Here is a 27,428-nt window from a genome sequence, read left to right as displayed (position 1 = left end):
TGGGTGAGCCGATCCCCTGCAACAGTTTCCTGTCTTCTTACCTACTGAGCCGTCTCTCCAACCCCATCATTTACTTGCTTGGACCTTCACTGGTGTGTTAACAGGATCTGAACTTAGCAATTCACACTTAGTTCTGTTAAACTTAAAGTTGACTTTTGCTACTGATTTTATTCTATTTTTCCCAGAGTGACCTCAAGCTCTTTGTCTAAGGGATGGCCCAGGAACCCTGATCTTCCTGTCTCTGCCCTGCGAGTGCCTGGGTTACAGGATGTGCCCCCCACACGGGCAGCTTCCAGGGACTCCAGAAGGATTTAACCTGCCAGCTTGTGGCTGATGTCTGGCATCTCTTCCTGCTTCTAATGGATTCTCACTAGCCATGGACTAGGAGACGATCCAGAATGTGCCATTTATTTATTATTGATCACAAAGGGGACGACTTCGGAACAAAGCGGGTCCCAATTTAATCAGCCTCCTGAACCAAATGTGAGACCAGGCTGCGTCTCACACCTGTGAGCCTCAAACACGTACTATCTGTATTCCGAGGGATCCCATTACTGTCGCCGAGTAGGGAAGGGTTTATCATATTTTGAAGACAACTGGTAGTTAAACACATTTCATATCCATAAAACCAAAAAAGGCACCAATTTTAAATAAAAATAAAAATATTCTGAAGTATTTGTCTTAAAAATACTTCACGAAATATCATCCATCATGTGGCTGTTATTTGATTCTTTTTATTTTGTTTTGAGCGAGGGTCCAACTAGAAGGCCTAGAATGGCCTTGAACTCACAATCCTCTTGTCTTCACCTGTGAGGCCAGGGCTTACAGGTGTATACCACCAAGCCTGGCCTCCTTTGGCTTCAGCGGTGACTTTGAGTTTTGACTTGATTACAGCTCATATTTGTGTGGTCCAATTTCAAAGTGGTCCATGGAATTCAAATCAAAATACCTCAAGTTCAGTTCCCCCCCAATCATTTCTGATCTGTGCTGTCAGTCTGTAGAACCGTTATTTATCCTGGTTACATGGTCATCCTGAAAGTGTTGTTATTTATCCTGGTTACACGGTCATCCTTAGGTAGGGGTCCTCAAGCTGGCAACAGCGAGCATTTCTCAATATGCTGTTACTTTTTTTTCCAGTTATTTTCTGCATACTAGTTGCTGCATAATTTATTAGAGGAATATTTCTGTCTGTACGTAAATAAGGATGCCACAGATTCGCTAATCTGGGATCAATGTCCAGTCCCTTTGCTGGCTATCCTCACTGTGTGCTTAGTCATGCCCCCTTAGCTGTCCGCGGTCCTGCGGATGACTATCCGGGTGATTTTTACTCATTATGGCTGCTCCTATCTCCTGGGCTCTAAAGAACATGCCAGGAAATGACCCAAGCTGGAGAACTGGACGGACAGAACCTAGGACATCACCAGACACTCTGCTCTGGGTATTGGGTAAGTATCTTGTTAGCTCTTTACTTTTATCTGTCTTAACCAGCTTGCTTTGTGAGACCAGGAGGGAACCGCTTGCCTCTGTTTTTAACCCTTACATTCCAATTGTTGGGTATGCTTTCTCCAAGCAGACTTTACAACACCTATCCTCTAAGCCGTCTGTAATTAGATGTTTATAGCCCACCGCAAGTGTTTGATGACCTTTAATTAAGATTGGTAATATGACAACTCTTTTGTTTCACAGGACATTATTGCAATAAATCTCCCTGATCAGTTACTTGATTGTTATTAGCCTTCCTTTCTGCTCCTACAAAAGTCTACTCCTTTCAAGTCTGCTGTTTTGATTCTCTTTATTTTTTTTTTTCTATTTTCACTTCTCCCTGCACAATTAGCTCACAGTGTTGAAATGTCCTCCATGAAGACACTTCACTTCCTCGGCCTCATCTGACTGTGCAGATGTAGGCTTTTTTAGTTCAATTCTACACCCGCTGGGCATCAGGGTACTGGGTAGACAATTGGGCTTCAAAACGGAATGCCTTACTGTTGGGGCCCATATCTCTTAAGAAATTAAAATAAATAATCCTGTTCCATAAGTGCCCAAAGGCATGCTGAGTCATGGCCCTCCTCCTGCTGTGTCTCAGCGTGCCTCAGTTTACCATCATTGCTCCAGTGCTACCACATTAGTGTGTGTGTGTGGGTCAACCCAGGAGGCCCTCACGGAGAGATGCAGACGGCACGAAAGGGCCATGGTGCCTGGCTAAGAAAAGGCTGCTGATGTTGGAATTCAAAAGTCTAAAAATCAGGAGTTTAAATTTCATCACTCCCATTTTTAAAGGAAGTGGGAAGGGGGCATCCGGGAACTCAGTTATTACTACTTTGTCTTTTTGATTTATCTCCCAAGAGTTTTGGTGGGGAAGGGAAGGAGATAAATTAAATCCAGGAACATTTAACATTCTATTTCATCCAATGACAAGCAGATTTAGACTAGCTAACTTTTTTTTCTTTTTAGATTTAAAACTAAGATGTCTTCCAATTTGATACAGATTTTGTCCATGAGAGGTGATATAAAAAGAATGAGAAAAAAAAAATCTAACTCCAAACAGAAATAAAAAGCAGCGTCTGCAATAAAAAGTTATAGACAATAGGTAAGGGAAGACAAACATTTACATTTAGCACAGCCCAAACAGACAAGAAGGGACTGGCTGGCCAAAGACAGCTCATACTTTGTTGAACTTCTCTGTTCTCCAAGTATCAGGAAGTTGGGCAAAATATCAGCTCTCCTCTATGCTCTAAGGACCTCCCAGCCCTGTTCTTGGCTAGTCTGTTCATAATCAGAAATGGCATTTTCCAACAACTTCATAGGTTGAAATTACAGCTACAATTCATTTAGTGCAAATTCCCTAATCTTCCAGAGTTTCAGAGTGGGCTGCCGAGTAGAACATTCTCACCTGAGACGGCATTTAATGCGTAGCTAGAGACCATGATCTTCCTGCCAGAAAATTATTTGTTCCTTTTTTTCTCAAAAATTAGAAAAAAAAAACATATTTCATCCTGCGGCAGGCAGGGTCTTGGAACTCCCTGTTGAAGGCATGCTTATCCCCTGTTTACCAGAGTCTAAACACACCTCTCTGCTACAGTATTGCAAAAGCGGCTGCAAGTCACCTAAACAACTTTGTTGCTCCTGCTCCTGCCAATACAGGATAGCATGTGGCAGACTTCACAATTTCTCATCTGTGAAGGGTTTCTCCTGTAGGAGCAAAGAGGGGCGGAGGATAGGTGGGAAAACCAGTTAGGACAATTTAAATCTATTTTCAAGAGAATTCATGAATTTAAATCTCTTGATAATTCTTGAAGATTAAAGCGGAGGGCTTAACAAAATTCCAGAAGCTTCCCGAAGTTGTTATTCTCTGGGGATGGCCTCCATCACAGCTTCACATAATCTGGTTTTATCATGGGGAATCAGAAAATTCCTACAGGATTAACCACTAAAGAGACTCCTGAAATGTAATTGAAATCCCAAACGTAGAGAAATATTTTGGGTGAGAACTGTTTCAGAGCTTTTGGTAGGGGCTGGTACAGACAGGGGCCAGGGAAGCCAAGAAAATGAAGCTAGGATGCTGCTCTGTTTTGAAGTCCAGCTTCCTCTTAAATCCAACCTGTACATCTCCTCTGCCTCTGAAACCCCTATGTACCGGCTCAGTCCAGCAGGCGCTGAGCTGGAGAGGGGCCTTCTTTGTGGGACCAGGGCTGACAGATATTAACCGAGTGGTTTGATTTTTCTGCTGCCCTGTCCTTCCCCCCATGCTCTCTCAAGAGACCCACTTGACTTCCACACGAGCTGTGCTGTATCCACCTTGACCTTTGTCATGGCTACCGGCTGTCACTCAGGAACAAACACCGAGATTCTTTTAGAAGTGGGTTTTCCAAAATCATTTATAAAACGGAGCCTCTATGGCTGTGATTATTTTTGCTAAAAGGAATTTTCCGCGGTTTCTAAAAGCAGTATACATGGTCTTTCATTCTTTTGAAAGAAAATAAACACTTCCATGTGGTAGCAAGCTTAGGAGTTTTCATTGCTTCAACTCTGAAGACAATTTTTTAAAAATCAATCATTTAGTGTCTTGATAAACTGGGGTCCCTCATAGTAAAATTAAAAAAAGAGCACCTCGAGAAAAACTCTGAGTCCACCCCCAAGGAAGTCCCTTTAACTCTGCTCCGCAGGGAAACCTACCTTAAATGGTCCCTTTGTGGACTACAAAAAGCTTGATCTCTGTCTGCTGACAGTGACCTCAGGGCTGAGCCCACTCAGGTTCCCTCTCACGGTGAGCAGAAGACACCACCATTTAACAACGTTTTTCTGAAACATTTCCAAATAACTGAAAGGCAGGAAAGCCAAGTGCCTGTCTGCCCTCTGACCCTCAGTCCTACCCCCACCCTTTAAAAAGTCGCTTTCAAAATCTGGTGAAAGCGGCAATTCTACAGACAGAGGAGACTGCGAAATCTGCTTCTGTGATTTTGAAAATACGGATGGTGATTTTAGCATAAAAAAAAGAATTTGGACGGCATTTTTCAAAAAAGTTAGCATTATTCCTTGTAATTAAATCAAGGTCCGGCTGAGGCCTGGAACTACGAAAAGATTAAACTAATTTCCCTCCTAAAGAGGTCAGTTCTTCATCTACCCGCCCCCCCCCCCAAACCCGGCAGCTTGCTCTACAGCTTGGCTATTCCTCCTTTATCAGCCTTTTAAAAGAACAGGGCCTGACACAGCAGGTGTGATTTTCAGCTTTACCCTTTAAAATCCACCACCGAAGAAGACCAAAGAAGAGAATTTAAATTCCTCAAGCACCCTGCCAGAGTAGTAGGGTAGTTGTTTTAAAAACGCCCGGGGTTGTTTATACGTCGCTTCTGAAGGCCAAGGTTTAGAAGCAACTCAAAGCTAGGGCAAGATCAGAGTGAAAAGTGACCCGAACCGAAGTGAGCTGCCCATCTGAAGGTGCCAGGTCTACGCTGCCCCCTCCTCTAACAGAAAAGCCGCCGAATTGGACCATTACAGGTGTCGGGAAGACACCCCAGCACCTTTCTTGCCCCGGGCTTAATTTTCTGGAGGGTTTCAGAGAAAGCAACAGGATTTGCTACTTGAGGCTTCTGGCAGGAGTAGGCTACAGGCTCGAAAAACTCCTTGGAACTTTGGCAAACTTAACTACACCTGCAGTGGACTTTGGACATTCTGATTCCTATAGGGCAGTTAAAAAAAAAAAGGCGCGCTGGGGAGGGGGTTCCCCTGGCGCTTTCCCTTGTTGCTTTATTTTTACTGACCGGAAGGTAAAAAAGTCTCTCAGTCTCTCTGTCTCTGTCTCTGTCTCTGTCTCTCTCTCTCTCTCCATTTGAGAATTTGAGAGACACAAAACTGTCTGAGTGTTCACCCGGAGGTCCGGGAAGCCTACGAATGAAGACGGATTTGTCCCCTCCAAGGTTTTAACTTTTCTTAGTTTATAGCAAAAGTAGATGGTAGATGTTCTGGGATTATCTTGACTTTAAAAAACAAACACCACCACCAATAACAAAACCCTCCTGGATGCCTCTGAGGCTGGCTAAGGTGGGTCCCTCCCAAGGGTCGCCAAGGCAACGCAGCATCCCCACATCCCAAACTGAGTGAGAAGGACCAGAGGCTTCCACAGGCAGCACAGGTCTGTAGATGCTGCTTGGCCTCTGCCCTCTAGGCTCACTCTGAGCATTGGCCTGCCTTCTCCCAGCTTCCCACCACCCTCTCCAGGCCGGAGTACCTTGAAAGCGATGGGCAGGGTCTTGTTGCAGCGCCAGTGAGTGGGTAGCACGGAACAGAGGAAGTTGGGGCTGTCGGTGCGCACCAGCTCTCCCGGGTGGTCAGCTAGTACCTCTACCATGCTGCGGTCGCCGCTCCTCAGTTTGCTGGCCAGGGCGGCGCCGCCGTCCGGGGCGCCCAGCGGCAGCGCCTCGCTCATCTTGCCGGGGCTCAGCGCGGTGGAAGGCGGCGTGAAGCGGCGGCTCGTGCTGGCATCTACGGGGATACGCATCACAACAAGCCGATTGAGTACGGACCCTGAAAACAGCTCCTACTAGGCGGCAACACGGGATCGGATCTTCTTCAAGCAGCTCCCGGGAGATCAACATACAAGTTCAGGAACCTTTATTACTACCGGAGGGTGGTGGGGGAGGAGGGAGTGTAAATTACCAACAGTCCCGGACTGAGTTCTAGTTAGTCGGATCGGTCTCACCCAAACAGGGCTAACAACTGGCCGATTAGCGCATTAAAGAGTGGGCAACCAGAATCTAAAGACGGATGCTCCCAAAAGAGCCTCGCTTTCAGAGTTGAAGTTCAGTCTTTGGCTATTACAAACGGTCCCAGAGGCAAAATTCCCGAACACGTCCTAAAATATTTATGCGCAGAACAACAACAATAACAACAAAATGACCAGCAAAAACTAGATTTGCAAGTCCCAGCAGGTAATTGCCTCTCAGTTTGCTTTTCTTTCTTTCAGGTCAGTTTTGTTTAAAGTCCCAACAAAATACAAAACTTAGGAGTGTCTTCCATACAGGCAGCCCCTCTTATCGTAAAAAACTCACTTCGGTTCTCAAAAGCAGGAGCTGCAACATTAAAAGATTGTGCTAGTAATGTATGTGCTCGTATATATAAATATATACATATGATCTACTTCATAAAATATTTACAATTCAATCTGTAGAGAATTTAAACACAACAGAAATCCATTAATGTTCGCTGAAGTCTTTTTTTTTTTTTAAGTAGCCTTGAAAATCAGCTTCAGTAGTTGATAGGCTGGGGTGGAATCACTTGTCGTTATTCTCTCAATAAATTCTGGACAAATGGTCAGTGCAGAAAATTTAGTTTTACAAAGAAATCTATCTAATCGGGAGGGGAAAAAAAAGACAAACTCGATGACGCTCAAGCTGGAACTTCCCACATCTGAGGGCTCGGGTTTGGGAACGTTGGTTAAGTTTGTGGCTGATCCTGTGGTTTGGTGGGAGTTGAGCCGAAGTTGGTTGGGTCACACAGGCAGACGCGCACTCTTCGGAAGCCAGTCACTGTCTACATTGGTTGAGTGAGTCAGCTCAGACTCTGGCAGTAGCAAGATGATCTTCCTCCAACGTCGCCCGGCGCTGGCTGGCTGGTTTTTCTGCTGGGGCGCGCAAATACCCACGAACGAGCGAGCACCGTGTAACCGCAGCAGGTGGAGCGGGCCGGGGAGGAAGCGCCGCAGACCAGGAGGCTCGAGTTACATGCGCTAGCGCTCACTCCCACGCACCCTGCCACGCACACGCAACTTCACGGCTCTCCTGGAACCCCAGAACACTTTCGTCCGCGGTTGTCAAAAGAAACAATCGGAGAAAAGTTCACAACCAGGAGAGAAGTTGAAACATCCGACCCCAGAAGCCAGTTCATTCAAAAGTGAAAAAGAAAAAAATAAAATTAAAAGAAAAAAAAAGAGAAAAGAAAAAGGAAAGGAAAATAAGGAGGTCCAACGCAGATCGAGGAGGAGCCGCAAAGGGGGACTTCCTTTCTTCCCCGGGAGCTCAGGATGGAAGTGGCAGCCACAGGGCCGGGCAGCGTGGTGCCCTGGCTGGGTCCGGCCGCGGGGCGCCCGTCCTGCCCGCCCGCGCCCGCTGGCTCTATGAATGAGAGTGCCTGGAAATGAACGTGCTTTTACTGTAAGGCCGGCCGGAGGAATTCCATTCCCTCAGCTCGTTTGCATAGGGGCGAGAGGCGCCCAATCACAGGCCTTTCCGGTATCAGGCTGGGCGCGGCCCGCCGCCGCGCTCCTGGAATTGGCCCGCGCGCCCCCGCGCGCTACTGTACGCAGCCCTGGCCGGGACTCGGTGGCAGCCCCTACCGCCCCTTGCTTCAGCACCCACGCAGACCCACGCACGCACAAGCACACGCTGCCACGCTTGTCCGAAGCCCGGCCCGGGTGCAGACCCACTCCCGGCAGCCACGCACGGGGCAGCCACGCTCTGGGTGGGTTTGCAGGGCGCAGTGGCGCAACCGGCGGCCGAGGTCCCGGAGACACCTGAAACAGTAATCGAAAGGCCGGTCGGACTTGGGAACCATAAACCGTGCCCGGAGAAGTCCGAGGCCTGGAGGCCAGCGGGAAGGAGATGGCCTGCGAGCCTTGGACTCCTAGCTGCCATCGCGAGGCTCTGGGGACCAGGGCGGGCGTCCCGAAACGGTCCCCAGCCGGCCCGGCACTGCAGTCCTTGGGCCAAGCCTCCCAGTCCCGGGAGGACAGGGTGGGATTCGCCCGCAAGAGGGCCGGAGAGTTGGTGGCCAGGTGGGAGAGGCTCTGAGCGCCTCCCCGGCTTGGCAGCAGCTCAGACGAAGTGGCACCGAGTCATTTAAATAGTATCAGTCGCTGCTTCGCCGCAAGAGTTTTGGGTTTTAAGCTTCCTCTCCTCGGTAGAGTTGCTTTATTTAGTGTCTTTTCTCTGAGGCTGGGCTGCGGCTTGATTACGCGGCGCGCCGAGTTCTGAGTGTGCGCAGCGGCTAAAGAGGAGTTAGTTTTCTAACCAAGGCCTCAAAGAACCCTAGACTGCAAAGAAAGTTGAAAGCATCGGGGCGTGTGGGGGGCACCTAGATCGCCCGAGCCCTCATCCACCCTCCATCTCCCGGGGAAAGTCGGAGCATTCCTCCAGACGCTGAGCCCACTCCTCTTGCGCTCCTGCGCACTGTGGGGGAACATCCCCCCCCCCCCGCGCGCGCCATGTCTGTCCCCGTGGCGCCGAGGGTATTTTCGCGGAGCTTTAAGGGTCTTGGTCCTGCCGGGCGAGCGGCCCACTGCTGTCCCCAGCCGGTGCAGCTGGCCTGTGCCTTCCGTGGGTCCCTTAGTTCTCCTGGGCCAGGCTTCCACCGGGACTTCTCACCACCCTGTCCATGGAACCCGTTACTCTCCACGTCTGACCGAACCCTTCACTTCCTTTCTGTGCTCAGGTCTCTGGCTGGTCCCTGTGTGTTCTCCCTCCTCGCGCATCCACGCGGCCTGGGCTCAGCGGAGGAGGAAGAGGCCGTGGCTCAGAGGCCTAGTCTGGGCTTTAGGGCCGCTTCTCTTGCCCCAGGCGGGTGGAAGCTGGCGGCGTGGAACACTGGGCAGGCCTTTCGGGGACACGGCGGGGCTCAGAGTGGACGCCAGGGGGCAGCAGCGGCCCTTGTTCCGCGGCCTGGGAAGCAGAACTGGGCACTCGGCACGCCCCGGCGGGAGGCGGCGCGAGGATCTGTCCCACCTTAGAGACCCTGAGGTGGGGGGGGGGCGTGATTTTGGGGGACAAACGTTAACAAGTGGCCAGCAGAACACACCAGAGCGCCTCCATTGCTCAGAGGTGGTAGCCGGGTCAGCCTGCGTGGGAATCTTCCCCAGGGTCTCTTCCCTTTGAAACTTTGCCTGAGTTCTGCCTGACGCTGGTAGAGGACCGTGAGTTCTCCAGGTGTGCAGCGAGCACCGGCAAAAGCGCAAGTGGCATCGCATTCCCTAGCCTTCTACACTTCCCCAAGTGGCTCCTCTTCAGCACTAGGATCGTGCCGGCACGGGCAAGCTCAGTATTTCCCATGGGTTTTCCGGGGGTCCCGAACTTTGGGAAGACAAACATTCCCTGTGCTTTTCTTTTAAAATTATTCTCAAAGAAGTTCCACTGCAGGAGTCGACTCCCTAAATGTTCCCTGACATCCCACCTTGCCTGCGTGATGCTTGCTGTTGCAGTCTCTCACCGCTCAGCAGCCCATGCTTGCCTGCCTGGACCATGGGTTTCTAGGGTTCAGACTCGGAGGTGCCGCCTCTACTAGAGAGTTTGTGGCCAGTGGAAGCTAGACTCCCCCCAAATACGTTTTCTAAGAAGCTACTTCAGATCTAGTGCTCCTGGGACCACAGGCAGGCGCATCTCCAGGGACAGACAGAGACAGGGATTGTGGCTGTGGCGGGAACGACAGAAGACCTTGACTCCAGGGAAAGAGTTCACTCTGGGTAATCTGCCTTTCGAAAGGGTTAAAGAAGACGCGGCAGAGTCAGGCCTCCGGCTTCAAATCCCCAAACCCTGTCTGGGGTTTCGGGTTGTCTCCCTGGCAGAAGCCAAGGCTACGTACTTATTTAGAGTAACACAGAACACACGCACCGAGTTTAGGTTTCAAGGTCAGGACAGCTGAGTTAATTAAGTTCGAACCCGACGACCCAGATACAGCAATGAAAACTTCCAAACCCGGCCTCGGGCATCCCTGGACCTGTGCAGGCTGTCACTGCGCCACTGGGCGCGCACGTGAAAACCAGAACCAAACCAAACCAGAACCCTCTCCTTACTGAGGAACAGCGATCTGCCAGCGCGCAGCTGGGATGCAACCCCCGGGCGCCTAGAATACTTGGGACGAAGTTCTGCAGACCCGCAGCAGGAGACGGAAAGGAGGAATTCCTTCCCACCCAGAGCGCCCTTTTCAGCGACAATGAGCACTTCCCCAGCTTGCCTCCCCGAGAGCTAAAGGACAGGCTTACAACTTTCACTTCCAGGCTTCCCCCTAGAGCGACACTAAAATTTACATGCTAAAAAAAGGCAAGGGACAGATTTGTTTAAATTGCTACTGTGCGACAGTCTAACAGGTTTGTTGCACGGGCGACTTTAAAGGTGTCCATAACAGGATTTAAAGTTCTAGAGCGAATCTCAAAAGTAATATTTGGTTTAGTGGGAAGCAACCATTTCAATGGAGAACAGAGCGGTTCTTTGACTTTTTTTTTCTGTATCTTTACGTGATTTGCTAACTGTAAGTGGTTGCAGAAAACCTAAGATTTTGCGTGTTTGTTCTAAAAAAATCATCTTCAAAATAAGATGTACTTAACAACAATTTTCTTAAATACTTTATTGTCCAAATCAGATCTTTCTCCTTCCCTCCCTCCTTTCTTCCCTGCCTCCCTCCTTCCCTTTCTTTCTCGTGTTTTTTGTTTGTTTGTTTGTTTGTTTGTTTTAAAATCAGAGAGCACCGTGTCTGTGCAGACTTGCTTGCTGCACTGATACTTGCACAGGCTTGGAGCAATTCTGGAGGCTGGCAATTGATATAAACCCGCGACCTGTTGTCCACATAGTCTGGCTTCCACTCTGGAACTTCATCACCCTCTCCTCCAGCCTGACGCACCTGTGGGGTTGGTTCACTTTTTACTTCGGTTTGCTAAGAGGACCAAACAAACCCTTGAATTCTTGCACCGCAAACTCTCAGGATGTTTCTGTGGGGTGCTGTGGAGAGTGTGGTACCCCTTAACTCTAACTTGGGAAACCCTTTGTGAACCTTACAAAGAGCAAACTGAAAAAATCTCTTTTCCCCCCACAAAATTCAGGGTGCTTAGTAAACATTTTACCCTCATAAAAGTTTTGCATCACCACTGCTCTAGCAAATGTAATAAACTCTGTCATAACTGATAGAAGCCAAGCCATATTCTTTCAGAGAGTCATACAGTCATTTAATAACAGCAGAATGTGTAAATGGTGAACGCCATAGAGCTGAAGGTATCATTTAAGATTTCATTGGGGTATTTTATGTGGTATGACAGCTACAATATGGATAGCTCCTTTTAAGTATATTTGAATCAGCAAAAAAGCTTTAATTATTTGGCAAAATGATATCATAAATTATATATAGAAACACATCAATAGAAAATCATATATATACATATATGAATATATATATGTCGTTTAAAAGTATATTTTGGAACCTAACATACCATGAGCCTCTCTAGAAGGAATCATTGCATGTATGCACTCTGAAATAATAAAAATTAAGAAAATAAAATTGGTCCCACGAATAAATTGAAAGTTACTGAATTTTTATTCTAATTACAATACATGCCAAGTTTAGAAAGCAGAATGACTACTGAAATGTTTTTCCTATTTCATTGCTTACCATGTTTTTTAGCATTGGGGACTTTATATCATGGTCCAAATAAATCCAGCATATTTGGAACAAAGATAAAATAGCAGTAAATCAGCAAATAGGCGAACTGTGATCTGTCTAGCACGTGGTTTTATGTGCTTTCTGCCTGTGCTGGATTCAAAAATGCTGACTCTCTGTGTTGTAGACCCTCCCTTTTTCAGCTGTATGCATGAACACATGGGAATTATTTACTAAAGCTTTGGGGATGACTCAGAACTCCAGGTGAGATTAAAATCAAATCCCAGCTTAATACAAAAATGTTTTAAAATCAGTAACACGGTGGAGGCTAAGCATAAGCGGTAAAAATCATTGAAAGTAATTGATTTTTTCAAAGCAAGTGTTTATCCGAATAAACAATTTGAAATACATTAAAAAAAAAAAAAGAAGCAAGCTGGTGCTTCCCTGTTCCAACTGCTTCCCTCCAGTGAAAGGATCTTTCAGCAACATTCTCCCCTCTCGGGCTTCCCTGCCCTTTGCTGTTAGGAGAGAAGTTTGTTTACATTGAAACCATTTGTTCTTGAAATGACACAGCCTTAAATATTGTTGTGAATCATTATCATATGCTAATTTCCCAGGATGAAGCATTTCCTGCATCCTGCTGCATCTAGGGACAGGGAAGCCCACTGAGAAAGTCCTGCACACCTGCTCTCTTTCCCTTGCTTATTCACACTTAGTGTGAGCTGGAAATGACCTCTCAGCCCTGCATACCGACAATGGTCAGCACCAAGTGACAAGAGGGGCAGATGTTACAAAGCCTTAGGATCTGAGAAGCCATACTCCACAACAGTATAAGATGGTTTAGCAACAATGTTGCAAAGAACAGAGCTAATTATTACAGATTTCCAGACGCTGTTTAAATAAGCAGAAGGACAAGATCCCCACCTCCCTAGTCATATAATTCTGCCAAAGCAAAAAAGAGCAAATAAAATAACAAAGGCTTCCATAGGACTGTCCTCTAATGAAAGATTGAGTGACTTAAATGTGTATGGCCTCCAAGGAGCATCCTTAAAATGATTTTAAAAGATCAGAGTTTACAAGTACATAAAATAGCTCTTTAATTTTTTTTAAAACAGAGCAGGGGCAGAATAATTTGCACTAGTTATTATTGATAAGGTAAGAAATAACAAATGAAACTTGAAGTTAAAGCAAGCTCTGTTCTAACAGGCAAGGATTGGGCTCAAGAGATCCACACAGCAAGACCAAGCAGGCCTGGTAGATTTATTCCAGAGACCCAGTGGAACAACTCCTGGATGTTTTCCTGAGGAAGGAGACACTTTCCCATGTCAGGCTGAGAAGCTGGGAAGGCAGGCTAGAAAGCAGCTGCTTGTGTATACACTCAATACTTCAACATTCTTAGAGAAAAGCCATAGTTCTCTTATTCTAACAACCAAGGCACAAGTGACTGTGTTTTGAGAGATCTGTGTGTTATGGCTAAGAACTTCCTTAGCCTCTGTGATATCAGCCTTGAGAACAGAGGGAAGTCAACTGACCTCAGGGAAGAAGTGAGCTGATGTGCACAAGTAAAGGCAGACCTGAAGAACTGTGGAGGGATCTTCCAACCCTAGGAGCTAGGCAGGAGTTACTCTGGACCCAGGAGATTGCAGGGGCTGTTTGCCCACTCTGGAGGTGAGAGAGAGCAGGGGCTGTGTGCCTACCCCAGAGCAGGGGCTGTGTGCCTACCCCAGAGCAGGGAGAGATCAGGGGCTGTGTGCCTACCCTGGAGCAGGGAGAGAGCAGGGGCTGTGTGCCCACCCTGGAGCGGGGAGAGAGTAAATGCTGTGTGCCCACCCTGGAGCAGGGAAAGAGATCAGGGGCTGTGTGCCCACCCTGGAGCAGGGAGAGAGAGCAGGGGCTGTGTGCCCACAGATGAGAGCTGAATAAGGCCTTTGTCTACCATGCTCTTCCTTCCTTTCTCACTGCATGCCTTCCTATGCCAGGGAGTGATTCTACAGCTGCCCAGGTTAACCCTTGGAATTCCACCATCACTCCCATTTTACAGACGAGAAGCTTCCCCTTTGGGAGCTTTTGAAACTTGCCTTTGGACACGAACACACATGCATCCACACACATACATACTCATACTTGCATGCACACACACTCACACTCCAGCACACACACACACACTCGCTTACACACACATGTATACACAAACATACATCTAGTGCACACATACATGCAGAGGCACACACGTACACATGAACACTCATACTCATGCACATGCATAAACACATGTGAACGAGCTACACTTATGCACACATACAAACACACACTTGTACACATACACGCACACACAGGCACACACAGGCACGTGCCCACAGGTATGGGACAGCTGTGTTTCTTCATAGGTACCATCGGTAGAGGGGGGAAATTTAACTTGTATCATCTCATCTTTCACCTCTTTTCTATCTTCATTAGAAAAGATTTCAGAAATTCTTCACTATCCAAATCTCAAACATCCTGTCTTGAAGTCTCTTCCTATCCAGAGAGTCTGAACAGGCAAGGACTATTTGGTTGAGAGGTTTTAAAATCCTTAATGGATTTTTAGCCTCTCCTGACCTCTAGTCTTTCCGAATGGCAACTCTGAGACTCCTCCAGAGTATGGAGTATTTGGTGTTATTCCTTCCAGGCTTCCTGTAAGGGCCCCCATGTGTCAGCCAAGGCTCACTGGTGACAGAGAACACAGCTAAGAGGGTATCATGGCTATCGACAAGCACAAGAGCAGAGTCAGGGAAGGGGCCTGGGGAGAAGGGGCCAGCACCACCAGGGGGCTCACAAGGGACTTTGTTCCTTATTCAGGTGATATGTGATTGGCTCTTAGAAGATGAGTGGCGTCTTATACTTTCCAAACCATAGAGGAAGCACCTAGGGAGGTAGGGATCAGTTGGGAGAAGGTTCGGGGGGGGGGGGGGGCAATCGCAGAAAGCAAAGGTAGGAACTTTTGGATCCGTCATCGCGTCAATTCCAGAAGAGACGGAGTGTAGGTTTGAGGTCAGCTACTGGAGGGTGGGGCAGCCCACACAACTGGAAATGACTGGACATCAACATGAAGGCCGGGTGTTCTAGTAGAGCCATGGACGCTGGGGGAGCAATCTAAATATGTATTTCAGAAAAAGTAAACCCACTGAAAATGTATAAGTGACTGGGAGCACAGACATGGAGCCAGGAGTTAACTCAGCTGTAGAACAGGGAATCATGGCAATAGTAGTTAATATATAAGCAATGGAATAAGGGATGAAGGGAAAGGAGGGGAGCAGATTCACCCCAGTTTCTGGGCTGGACCCCAGGATTTAGTGTTTGAGTTAGGATCACACAAGCAGTAATACAATGTCTGAGGTAGCTTCCCAAGGCCCAGAGAACATGCACAAAGGATAAGCAGGTCAAGTAAGCAGTGGGCGGGGCTAAGACAAGGGGCGGAGCTAGCAAGAGGAAGGTGAAGGAGGTCTTAGACACCGCGCTGGAAGACAGGTGTTTGCACAAGAACATTGAATCCCATAGGTCCCAAAGTGGCCATGCGGATGAGGATCAAAAGACACTGTAGAGTGTCTTCTACAGGGAGAAGCCCATGATCATGACCTTGACCGGGAGGGACCACAGAAGCAGAGCAGAGAGCATAGGGATGAATGTCACTCAGGGAAGGGAGGCGGGGCTTGGGAAGAAGAGAAGGAAGTTGGTGGGATGGCAGGAGAGAATGTGTGTGTGTGTGTATGAGAGAGAGAGAGAGAGAGAGAGAGAGAGAGAGAGAGAGAGAGAGAGAGAGAGAGAGAGAGAGAGAGAGCGCACACAGGAGAAAACCGACACTTGCCCTGTGTTTCCTGCACAGCAAGCCAGCCTTTGCTGTCCTCTCTTTCACGGTAGCTACTCCCAGTCCCTGGATTCGAACCTGTGGACTTTCCTTTGGTTTCGTTCCTTTTGTGGCCATGTCCTCCTCTGCGTCATTTTGCTGTGCTTGTTACAATTTCTCTCCCCACCCTATCTCAACTGCTCCCGCTTCAGAGTTCATCCTCTGACCTCTTGTCTAATTTCTTGCAGACATCCCCTGAAGAGGGGTTCCCACAGCATCTCCAGAGGAGCCCTCCTCACGGGTTCCTGCTAACCTTGTCTGTCTGCACCCCCTAGACCCACTGTGAGCTCTTTAGCTCAACCCCCACAGGACTAACAGTGCCCCTCCCAGGCCTCGTCATGGGGGGATCCATCAGGTCTCTTGCTCAGGCTAGAGTCTCTCTCATGGATCACCCACACACTTCATCATGGTCTCCTTGCCTTCCACCTGACCTTTGAACTATACTTGGTGTCTTGGCTGTGATGGAGGGTGGGGCTGCTGAGAGGCCACCTTCCCCTGGCTTCAGGTTTCTACACGGAACAACATTCCTCAGGGTGCAGTCCCTGGCCCCTTTCCACACCCACATCCATCCTTTACCGTGAAAGATTCAATTACCTAGCCAGCAACTCAGGAAGCAGATGTGAGATATATGGGAGAGTCCTAAAACAGACCCCCGAGATTATCTATTCCAGTAACAAGCGGGTGTGAGCTGTCTACGGAACATGGAAGAGAGGGATTTTCACGTGGAGTGAAGGCTGTTAGTTGGCTGCTTTTGAGTCGGCCAGCAGAGATTACCCTAGTAGGTACAACGGAGACTTAAAAATGGCTGAGTTTTTTCTTGGCCCGCTACTGGAGTGAAGCCAGCCGTCACTGTCGGAGTTGAAGAAGGCTATGTGTAAAGGTGAGAGAGCCTCGCTCTGGCATTCAGTCAGCAAGGAAGCAGGGTCTGTCACTCTCTAAGCTTGTGGAATTGCATTCTACCAGCCACCTCCATTACCTGCATCACCTGCATGACCTCGGAGGGACATTGCCCCCTAAAGCCTCACAGTAAGGCTTAGCTTGGCCAACCTTTTGCTGGAGAACCCAGGGAGATAAGTGTTCTTGTCGTACTGTGAGCTAATAACCGGGTGTTCATTAAACCTGGGCTTTTAAACTTGTGCTTTGACAGCAATGGACAGCGAGCACACTGACCTGCAGTTCTCTGGGCAGGCTGAGGAGCTATAACCTGTGTCTGGGCGAGTAAGTGGACCTACTTCTGGGCGCCATCAGTGGGGAGCCACGCGCCAAACTACATTTCCAAAGAGTAAGCCAGTGGTAAGCTGGCTGTTTTGATTCTCCATGCTTTGTCTACCACACAGTTGATTCTGAGTCCCTGGGAGTGGGAGTCTTTTATTGAGACCCTCCAAAGCCATCACACAATAGCATTCTCTCCTCGGTCATTCTGCATGTACACTTGACCCCTGCATGTCTGGACACCTTGCCAGAGAAACTGTCTAACTCACATTTGAATTTTTTGGCACCACTGCACAAGCTAAATGTTCTGGGAAGCCCAAGGGCTCTCATCAGCTAGAGATTCTGACATAGCACCTCCGGGGAGAGACCTGAGGCTTCACTTCCAGCAGGCTGCCAGTGACGTCACTGTGGCCTGTGGCCCAAGACCCACATACCCAGAATTGACAAGGAAGCTGTTGGGTCTCCAGCCAAAGCTGTGTCTGGCATAGCCCTTTTGACAGACTACTGAAATGGTTTGTTTTTGTTTGTTTGCTTGTTTGTTTTCTCTGTGTAACAGCCCTAGCTGTCCTTGGGAGGCAGAAGTAAGCATATCTCTGAAGTTGAGGCCAGTATGGTCTACACGGTCCAGGCTAGATAGGAGTTCAAAGTGAGACTCTGTCCCCAAAGTAAGTTTCTCTCTCTCTCTCTCTCTCTCTCTCTCTCTCTCTCTCTCTCTCTCTCTCTCTCTCTCTCTCTCTCACACACACACACACACACACACACTGTCACTCTTTTCTCTCTTCGTTTCTTTCTTCCCTTCCTTCCTCTCTATGTCACATGAAGACATCTGAGCCATAAAGCCCCAATCCTAATCCTGCTAGCATCACACCCTAATTTGCCAGCCTCCAGAAACTTCCCCGTCTTCACCCCAGATCTATGGAATTTGATTGCAGCAGCCTGAACTACCCGCAGTAGCTGTGATAGCACACATTAGCATCCATCCCTTGTTCGTAAAGCCGCAAAGTCACACCGCTCTCTCTGGCTCACACTGAGTATGTTCTTAGTCACAGTAACCCCTTCGCCCTTCAAATGAGGAAAGTAAGATTCAGTAACAGGCTAGTCTTGAACCCATGCAGTTTTGAGGAGGCTGTTGTAACCAGAGACCAAGCTGCACAATGGCCCATATTGCAATATGGACAAGCACATTTCTTAAGACAATCCTGACAAGTTGTATGCTCGCTCTTTCTTCTCTCTCTCTCTCTCTCTCTCTCTCTCTCTCTCTCTCTCTCTCTCTCTCTCTCTCTGTCTCTGTCTCTCTCTCTGCCTCTCTCTCTCCCCTCTATTCTTCTTTCCACTCCATTCCCCCCTTCTCGTCCTCCTCCTCTTCTCATTCTTTTAGACAGGGTCTCATGCAGCCTCGGCTCACTGTATACACGCTCCAGAAGATGAAGCGGCAATGTACACATAATTGATCTTATCACCACAGCTCGACCCTTCAGAAGACTCCTCCAGGACACAGCTGCAGCCATAAACTGACCACCTGGGTCACGGAACCTAGCAGACATGCACTATTGTGCCCCTGGTGGCCATCTATAAACTAGGTGGGAATGACTTCTCATTCTGCCAAAGGATAATGCACACATGACATGTAGAATTTTCTGGTAGCCGGCATTTTTTACTTTTGTAAAGGAACAGGTGGCATTCACTGAAACACCTGCTGGTTAAGCAGTCAATGCATATGTATATGTGTGTGCGCATGTGTGCTCAGCTTGTGTGTGAGCGTGTGTGTCCAGCTTGTGTGTGCGCATGTGTGCCCAGCTTGTGTGTGCGCGTGTGTGCCCAGCTTGTGTGTGCGCGTGTGTGCCCAGCTTGTGTGCACGCGTGTGTGCCCAGCTTGCCAGCTTGTGTGTGCGCGTGTGTGCCCAGCTTGTGTGTGCGCGTGTGTGCCCAGCTTGGGTGTGCGCATGTGTGGCCAGCTTGTGTGTGAGCGTGTGTGCCCAGCTTGTGTGTGCGCGTGTGTGCCCAGCTTGTGTGTGCGCATGTGTGCCCAGCTTGTGTGTGCGCGTGTGTGCCCAGCTTGTGTGTGCACCTGTGTGCCCAGCTTGGGTGGAGGTCAGAGAGTGACTTATGGGAGTTGTTTCCCCTTCTCCTCCTCCACCACATGAGGCCTGAAGCTCAAGTTCAAGTCCCCAGGCTTTTAGGCTTGGCAGCGAGCACTGCTGCCTACTGAAGCATCCTGCCAGCCCAATGTTAACATTCACGATGGTTTATTTAACCTGGTCTATTCAAAACATCCAATAAACTTGTTATCAATACAAAATAGGTACTTTTTTGTATCACATCTTTAAAAGTCTATGTGAGTTTAGTGCCTACAGACACCCCGATTTGGTTTATGTGCCTGTCAGTGCCCAGTGGCTGCTTGTGACTGGTGACAACTATATTAGTTGATGCAGTGGTGTAGTGGGCACTTGACACACAATCAGTGCTGAGCAGCAGCTTTGGCAGTTTCTGTTGAAGCTCCAGGGAGCCCATTTCTCCTCTGCTGTAAGTGAAGACTGAGGGGCTTCCCTGACTTAGGTTTTCCTTTTGAAAACACAGTTTATGTTTCTTTGTTCTATTTATTAATGGTTTTCTTAAATCCTCCTACATTGTAGCCCAAGCTAGCCTCAGCATCCTGGCAGTTCTGCTCCAGCCTCCTGAGAGCTGAACTGGAAATCTTCACTCCAGTAACGCATGGTTGAATCAAGGGCAGAAAAACGTGTGCGCATGGCTACAGCGATGGCCGCCCAAAACCTGTTCCTAGGGTCCGTATGTACCTGCGTCTCGCAGACCGGGTGAGCCATGAGTTAATCGTCTGCATTCTTCACTGTCTCTAACACCCACAGCTATGATGGCTGAGCCTGTAAGACAAAGCTTTGGCTTCCTTAGCACACTGAATTGGCATCACAGGAATTACCAAGCTAGCTCTCTGTAACATAGATGGGTTGAAATATTTTTTAAAACAAAAGATATGCTATGTGAATAGGTATGATGCCTGCATGTATGTCTGTGTACCACATGTGTGCAGTACATGAAGAATCCAGAGGTGGATGTTGGATCTCCTGGGACTGGAGTTATGGATGGTTGAGAGCTGTCATGTGGGTACTGGGAACCAAATCTGGGGTCTCTGCAAGAGCAGCCAGGGCTCTTAACCACTGAGCCATGTATCCAGTGCACGTGGGCTGTATTCTTAAACACTGGCTAAGACTGGAAAGTTCTGCTTTACGTATGTTATGATTTTAAAATTGCCAGTGTCCTCTTTCAAGTAGGATTTCCTACAAGTGTGCTCTGGGAATACAGCATGAAGAGTTTTTCAAACTGCCACTCTGTTAGGAAGCACCACATCTATCCATGCCTCAAGCCAGTGTGGTAGTTTGGTAGTGTGTGGTGGAGACTTCATAGCACCATGGTGCCTGCACCTGCCTTATTTGTGCATCTGGACTTTTCTATAGTGCTCTGTTCATTCCATGAGACCTAGCAGGAAACTGGTTTCTTCTCACCTCTTCCTTCTCCTCTTCCTCCTTCTCCTTCTCTTTCTTCTCCTCCTCCTTCCTCTCCCTCTCCCCCCAGTTTTCCTGCCACAAGAATAAGGACGAGAGTTTGGATTTCCAGCATGAGTTTAGATGCCTGGAGGGTGTGGTAGGCTAACTGCAATCCCAGCTTTGTGGAGGTAAAGACAAGGGGTCCACAGGACAAGCTATCTAGCTGATGAGTCTGTGAGTACTGGGCTCAACTGAGGGACCCTGTCTCAGTGAATAAAGAGGTATAATGACAACTGATGTCAACCCCTTTCCACACACATGTACACATGCAGTGCACAGATATGTTCTCATATACATGAACACATACACATATGCTCATACCACATACACACGTACACACACATACACATATAACTGCAATTAAGTGACAAGCAAGTCACTCAGGTTCTTTGTCTTCTGGAAGATGAAACAAATACATTGCTCTGTTCTATAGGTCACAAATAGATTGGGGCTACAGGGGACTGAGTCGCATAGAATTACCATAATAATTTATCAGTGACAAACACATTAAATATATTATAACTTAGCATATTAAAATTAGCTTTTCCACTAATTTTTTCCCTTATGTCAATTGACATAGTAAGGCTTCACTATGCATCATATTCAAAATAATAACGTAATAGTAATAATATTGAGGCAGAGAAAGCGGTTCTCACTGAGGTGGGCAAAGGCAACTGCTAGCAAGTTTGACAGCCTGAGTTTGATCCTGGGACCCACAGGATGGAGGGAGAGAATCAACTCCCCCAAGCTATCATTGGGCGTCTACAGGTGATGTTGGCATGTGCATGCCTCCAGACAAGCAAACAAACACATAAACGACAATGTAAACACAGTGACCCTGTATTAGCAACATAGTCCAGGGTGGTCAACTGAGAACTCTGCTGCCATTCATTTCATCAGTGCCCCTGATGGGTGCCCTTTTCATGGACTTGACGGACTTGAAGTTGTTCTGACCTCATGTCACGGAGATGGAATCGTCCCACGGACAGCAGAGGCTGTTAGGAAGGGCACTGGCCAGCTAAGACAGAGGTGTCACTGATTCCTGTCTGCTTAAGAGGAGAGAGGAGGAGGCTGTGGAGTGGCCCTAGGGCTCCTACACTGCTCAGCTAAACACTGCTTCGACCATGTTGACCTTAGAATATTCTCCAAGCCTTCAGACAGGAGGTGGAGGTGCTCATGCTAACGCTTCTGCTTTTCAGTCGATAAACAGACATTTGGGTTTTAATTTTTAATTCTTATTTTATGTGTATACGGGGGTGCCTGCGTGTGAGCACGCACATGTGAGTACAGTTCCTCCAGAGGTTAGAGGGTTACGGGGTCCCCAGAACTGGAGGCACAGGTGCTGGGATGAGGACTTGAGGCCTCTGCAGGAGCAGCCGTTTCTGTTAACCACCGAGTTGTCTACCCCACCTAAACACAGAAACAGGAGCCACAGCCACCACTACCGGTTTGCTTGTGGGGTCACAGAGTTGTCATGCCCTGTATAAACTCTAATTTCATAGCTATGAGATAAAAAATGACCGAGGAAGACATCGGTGGTGGAAGTGGCAATTCTCATTTCTAACATATACATATATTTTCATTTTAAAATCATAGAATAACTACTTCATATACTATTTTCACATTTCTGATAACAAATTCTTAAAGTTAAGGAGATAATCTCACTCTTGTGGCTTGATCACCCATCCCTGATGCGAATAACTGTTTCTGAGGAAGTTTTTATAGAACACAACCGTCTGTCTCTTGGCAAAGCAGAGACCAAGTCAGTACTAAACTTAAAAGTAGGGGGAATGGTGTGGGGGGTGGAGAAGAGGAGTGGGGATAGGGGGAGGGGAGTGGGGGGAGGGGGCAATATTTGGGAGGAGGGGAGGGAAATGGGAAACGGGGAGCAGGTGGAAATATTAATTAAAAAAGAATAAAAAAAAGAAAATAAATAAATAAATAAATATCGCTTCAGGTTTGCCTAGAACAAGGCTGCCCTCTAAACCTATCTTGTAGAACACAAGTGAATATACTCCCATCCCTGAATGAGCTCATGGCACGGATGCTAGGGAGCTCAGCTTCTCCAGAGAAAACAAGACGTGGGGGGTGGGGGATGACGAAGAAAGCATTTCCGAGAGCAGATATTATCTGGGAGCCCTGTGAGCCGATGCTCGCGCACAGTACAGGCGCAGTGAAAACAATCCACAGAAAGGAGCTCAAAGCGATTAAAAATGGTGAAGTCCAAAAATAACACTTGAAGAATTTTGCACTTTTTTTTCCAGAGTAGGTAGGTTTATAAAAATAGCTGTAGCCAGGGAACAGATGTTTGCCCACACATAACCACAAATGACCCCAAACTGAATTCAAGCTCACGTCTAGTGTGACCATTGGCCAAGCAGAACCCAGATGTTCCGCTGCTGTCTCACGGTACCATTTCCCCCCAAATCTGTCTGATTACTAACAGTCTCAATGCACATGAAGACAGCCGCTTTGAGCGGTGTTCACGCACACCTTTGCTTAGCGCGGCACTTTTGTTCAAGTTTTCAGAGGGAGTTGAAACAAGAGAGTTGTAGAAATGCAGATTTTAAGTTTCTTTAATTTTTTTTTAGCATTTAATTCTAAGTAGCTCTGCAATTGTCAAGTTCTTGATTTAGGAGCATCTCACATATCAGGAATATTACAGACAAAGTCACCCTGTTCTTTTTGCTTGCTGCTAAAGGGTTTCCATGAAGCTCATGTTGGGCTGGTACCTCACGGCTGGGGATGACTTTGGATTCCTGGTCCTCTTGCCTCTGCCTCCCAAGCCTTTTCTCTTAGAACAAAAATGGCATAGTAGTCTTGTTTAGCCAACACTCCCGTTCAGTGGACATCACCCAAGTCCTATCAGAAGCAAAGAAGAGGACTCTTGATCACCTGTGGGTGTGGGTGCTCCACTTTAGGTCCTGAGCTGTGACTGAGGGATGGTCCCTTCTTAGCTGAAGGACAGACCTGAACAGTGGCATGAAGTGACAGGGCAGATCCCCTCCCTGTACTAACAGAGATCACGGGGGAGTTCACCTCTTTTCTTTTGGCCTCAGGCATATACGGGATGGCACTTTTCATCCCGTGACTGAGATACTATGCCCCTTCCTTCCACCTTGCCCAAGCAGAGTGGAAAGAGACCAAGACTCCAGGTTAAACCCACTCCTTTCTAAGAAGGAAATAAATCTGCTTATGTGTGACCAATTTTTCTGACCCACTGGTCTGATGATCACGCTCTTCTTAATGTCTGTCTCTAGTGAAGACAGATCCAAAGGTGAGGGAACCAGATGAAGCCCCTGTGAGTCAGGACATCGCCCACTGCTATCGTCTTTATTCTATGTAGATGTGTTCTCAGCTGGGCATGGTGGCCAGCTCTGGGAATCCCAATGCTTGGGAGGCTGAGGCAAGAGGATGACATAGAGTTTGAGGCCAACCCTGGTTACAAAGGGAGACCCCATCTCACCAAACCAAACAACAGCAACAAAAGAATCTGCTAGAATATTTATGAGTAACACTAAGAAATTCAGATACAAGCTAGGAGGTTGTATCAAAGCAGCAGCAAGAAGTACACGGACTCCCCATAGCACAGAGAACACAGGGCAAAACCAGGGGCTCTTTTCTCGGCTTTCACTCAGTTTGCAATAGTGGGGATCAAGGGGAACCCAGAGCGTTGGGAGATGTCTAGAAAGTGCTGGGTCACCTGAAGCTCACAAAGGGAAAAAAAAAATCCACCCCCCTCCTGCAGAAGCTAAAAATAAAACTTCTATAGCAAAAACATCCTGTCCTTATTGATTTTTTTTAAGATTTTGAAACATTCAGGTCCTAAGTACGTGCACCTTAAATGACTCCACAGTGGTAGCTAGAGAACAAAGCCCCTCTCTTTATGGGAAGGTGTGCTTTGTTATTATGAATAAGTAAGGGGGATTCAGCCTCCCCTCAAAATCTAAATTCTCCTCTGATGTAAATGTTAAGATACTCAAGAGTAACCATGGTTATTTTCTGTGTTTTGAAGATTAATACGTAAGTACATATACCATTGCCTTAGCAGGCCAAGGAAATAATTTACCTTTCCCACCACAGAGAGCCTGGCTAACAGGACAGTGGGTTCTGCCTGTCCTAGATGGCTGATGTTGGCCTGTGATTGGTTGGGGTTCATAAAGAAAAGTTTGGACCATTTGACCTTAACCTTGGGAATCCATCAAGTGTTCTAAGAAGACAGAAAATCCTGGAATCTCAGTAATCAAAGCCTTGTTTGTGTTGATGTGGTTTTGGCAGCCAGGCAAATTTCAGCCATCAAACACCAGAGATTTTCAGTATTTTCTGGGCTATTCTGAGCTCCAGAGCTGTGACAAGGGCCTTTGTCACATCTCCCTGCTGAAGTTGGTAAGTTTGAAATCATTATCCCCTAGGCCAAAAGATGTTAAGTGGCTTGCCCAAGGCCAGGGGAGAAGGATGCTTGTCTTTCCTGTGTGTATGTGCATGCATGCTCATGTGTGTGCCTGTGTACATGTGTGCCTGTGTGTGGAAGCCAGAGATAACTCAGGGAGCCACCCTCAGTTGATGTCCTTATTGTTTTCAAAAGGAAACAGGTTTTCCGAGTGGCCTAGAACTCAGAGTGAGCCCATGGATCTGCATGCCGCCTCCCCAGAACCAGTCACAGCACACATCTGCTTTACATGGTGTGGGGACTGAACTCAGACCTTGTCTTTTGCTCTCAGTGAACACAGCAGATGATCTTTGAATTGTGTGCAATTTAAAAACCACATTCTTCAGATTTCTTATTCCAGAAGCTTCTTAGAGATGACCTTCTGGAAGGATTACTTTGCTTCTTAGGGACAGCCTCCCTCCAGGTGTTGAGGCTGTGCAAACAGGCCCACTCTGAAGGTGTGGCTGAGGAAATGAGCTGTTTAGCAGCACAGAACCCAGCAAGCTGGATAAATATTTCAATGACTTTTCCAGAATGGTACTTAAGGAGCAGAGCCCATCTCCACTTGGGTTTGAGCCCATGGCCTTATGGTTTAAATATAAAATGCATTACAGCTCTTTATTTAGAGAGCCATATGCCATTTTTAGGGAGTAGCCCCAACTCTCCCTCTGACTTTATTGGGAGGACAGCGCAGACAGGTGTCTCGGTACTGTCATTAGTATTCATTATTTATTAGGTTTTGATGGTGGAGTCAAAACTAGCCAGGAGGGTCAGGTGCCCCTTCAGTGAAAACCTCAACTCTTAGGACAGGGACTTCTGAGTGTGTGACCTTTGGAGGCCCCTGATGGGGTGAGAAGCCGGAATAGGTCAAGCCTCCAAAGCTCCAAGGCAGGGAGAAGAAGGGGACTTCGATTTGTAAAATCAACCTAGGGTTGGTTTTAGTAAAGAAGACAAGTGGGGCAGGAAGAAGCTGTGTGCTATGACCACATGCTCCACAGGGAGTCACGGCCGATTTTGCTTTCCTAAAGATCTCTCTGATATCGAGAATCAAGGCCAATGACTTTTGGCTGCTGGTCACTAGACAAAGAAGTCTGAAACCCTCTGACCCAGAGGGAAGTTTGTCTGCGAACCCACTCTGTCACATGAGTTCCATGGCTATGTGTGGTCACATGGCGTGTGACTCTGGGCAGATCCCCTAATGTCTTGGTACCTTACTTTCCTCCATGGCCAAATCTAAAATCACGCCATTCTCAAAACATTATAAAGAAGACCCAAACTGAGCTGTAACTGCCGGAGCACCTGCAAATGCCAACACTGGTCACCCAAAGTAAAGGGCGCTTATGAAATACAACAGAACAGGGCTGCTCCAATGACCACCTTCCTGCGGAAGACACTGCTCAACGTTTTCCTTGAGACAGACACTGGTATAACTTGTGCATTTTTTTAAGAGAGCAAGGGGGCTCCGACGAATGAGTTGATCTTTCCCAGCTCCCTCACCTTGCAGACCAGGGCCCTCTCCCCGTGAAGGGTGTCTCACCCCTCCTTTCCCAGCTCCCTCACCTTGCAGACCAGGGCCCTCTCCCCATGAAGGGTGTCTCACCCCTCCTTTCCCAGCTCCCTCACCTTGCAGACCAGGGCCCTCTCCCCATGAAGGGTGTCTCACCCCTCCTTTCCCAGCTCCCTCACCTTGCAGACCAGGGCCCTCTCCCCGTGAAGGGTGTTTCACCCCTCCTTTGTAGCCTTGGCCTCTTCCATCAGTCATTTTGCAACTTCCCTAAAGTCAGGAGGGGCTTGTGAAATTTTATCTAGAAGAATTTTAGAATTCACTCCTGAAAAGTTCAAATGAGAATCTTCTCTTTCAAAGAAGTTTCCTAATAGCAATCCCATAACTCCACAGTCCCATTAACTCTAGTCCCAGGAAGTCCCAAGAACCAAGAGTCTCATCTCCAGAAGAACACATGTGAAGAACTTCTAGAAATTCTTGAGATACAGTACAATAAGATGGCAAAGGAATTGACATTAACCTTCTCCTTAGGATCTCAACAGGATTTTTTCTCTCGTTTCTTTATTTTAATAATTAAAAGCATAAAAAGGAGGCTTACTTAATGAGTCCACATTGGACCAAGGGACAAAGAAACCATCTTCTTGGAAAAATGTTCATCTTCCTAGACATTTTTTAAGTAGTACTGGAGGGGAAGGGGAAAGGACATTCTTTCTTTTCTTTAACGACCTAAGCTGATCTAGAGGAAAGAAAGACACCCAAAATATCTTTGTCTTTCCCCGGAGAAGTGTCTTAGCACAGAGTGGGCCGCTGCAGTGAGGGTGTTGCTCAATGTTGGGTTACAACACCATCCTAACTGCCACGGAGGGCCTGGATGGCAGCTTCGCATCAACCCCCTGCAAGGTGTTTCCTGGACTTTGCAGAGGGGCTGGGGGAGGTGCAGCTCTTCTTGTGAAGGCAGATAATGCCTTCTGCTCCCTGGCTATCTCCTTT

General features: G+C 47.7%; 1 protein-coding gene across 2 annotated transcripts in view; it reads right to left on the bottom strand.

Annotated features, from left to right (window-relative positions):
• Positions 1-6,704, bottom strand: part of Runx1 (RUNX family transcription factor 1) — an 89,071-nt gene extending 82,367 nt beyond the window's left edge. For both annotated transcript variants that reach the window (XM_057765825.1, XM_057765826.1), the window contains exon 1: positions 5,726-6,704. In XM_057765825.1, coding sequence (XP_057621808.1) covers positions 5,726-5,995 — 270 coding nt within the window. In that variant the 5' untranslated portion in view covers positions 5,996-6,704. The remainder of the gene's footprint in view (positions 1-5,725) is intronic.
• Positions 6,705-27,428: the final 20,724 nt, after the last annotated feature.

This window comes from Chionomys nivalis, chromosome 3 (genome assembly GCF_950005125.1).
Source record: "Chionomys nivalis chromosome 3, mChiNiv1.1, whole genome shotgun sequence".
Lineage (NCBI taxonomy): Eukaryota > Metazoa > Chordata > Mammalia > Rodentia > Cricetidae > Chionomys > Chionomys nivalis.
This window is presented reverse-complemented; position numbering and strand designations above follow the sequence as displayed.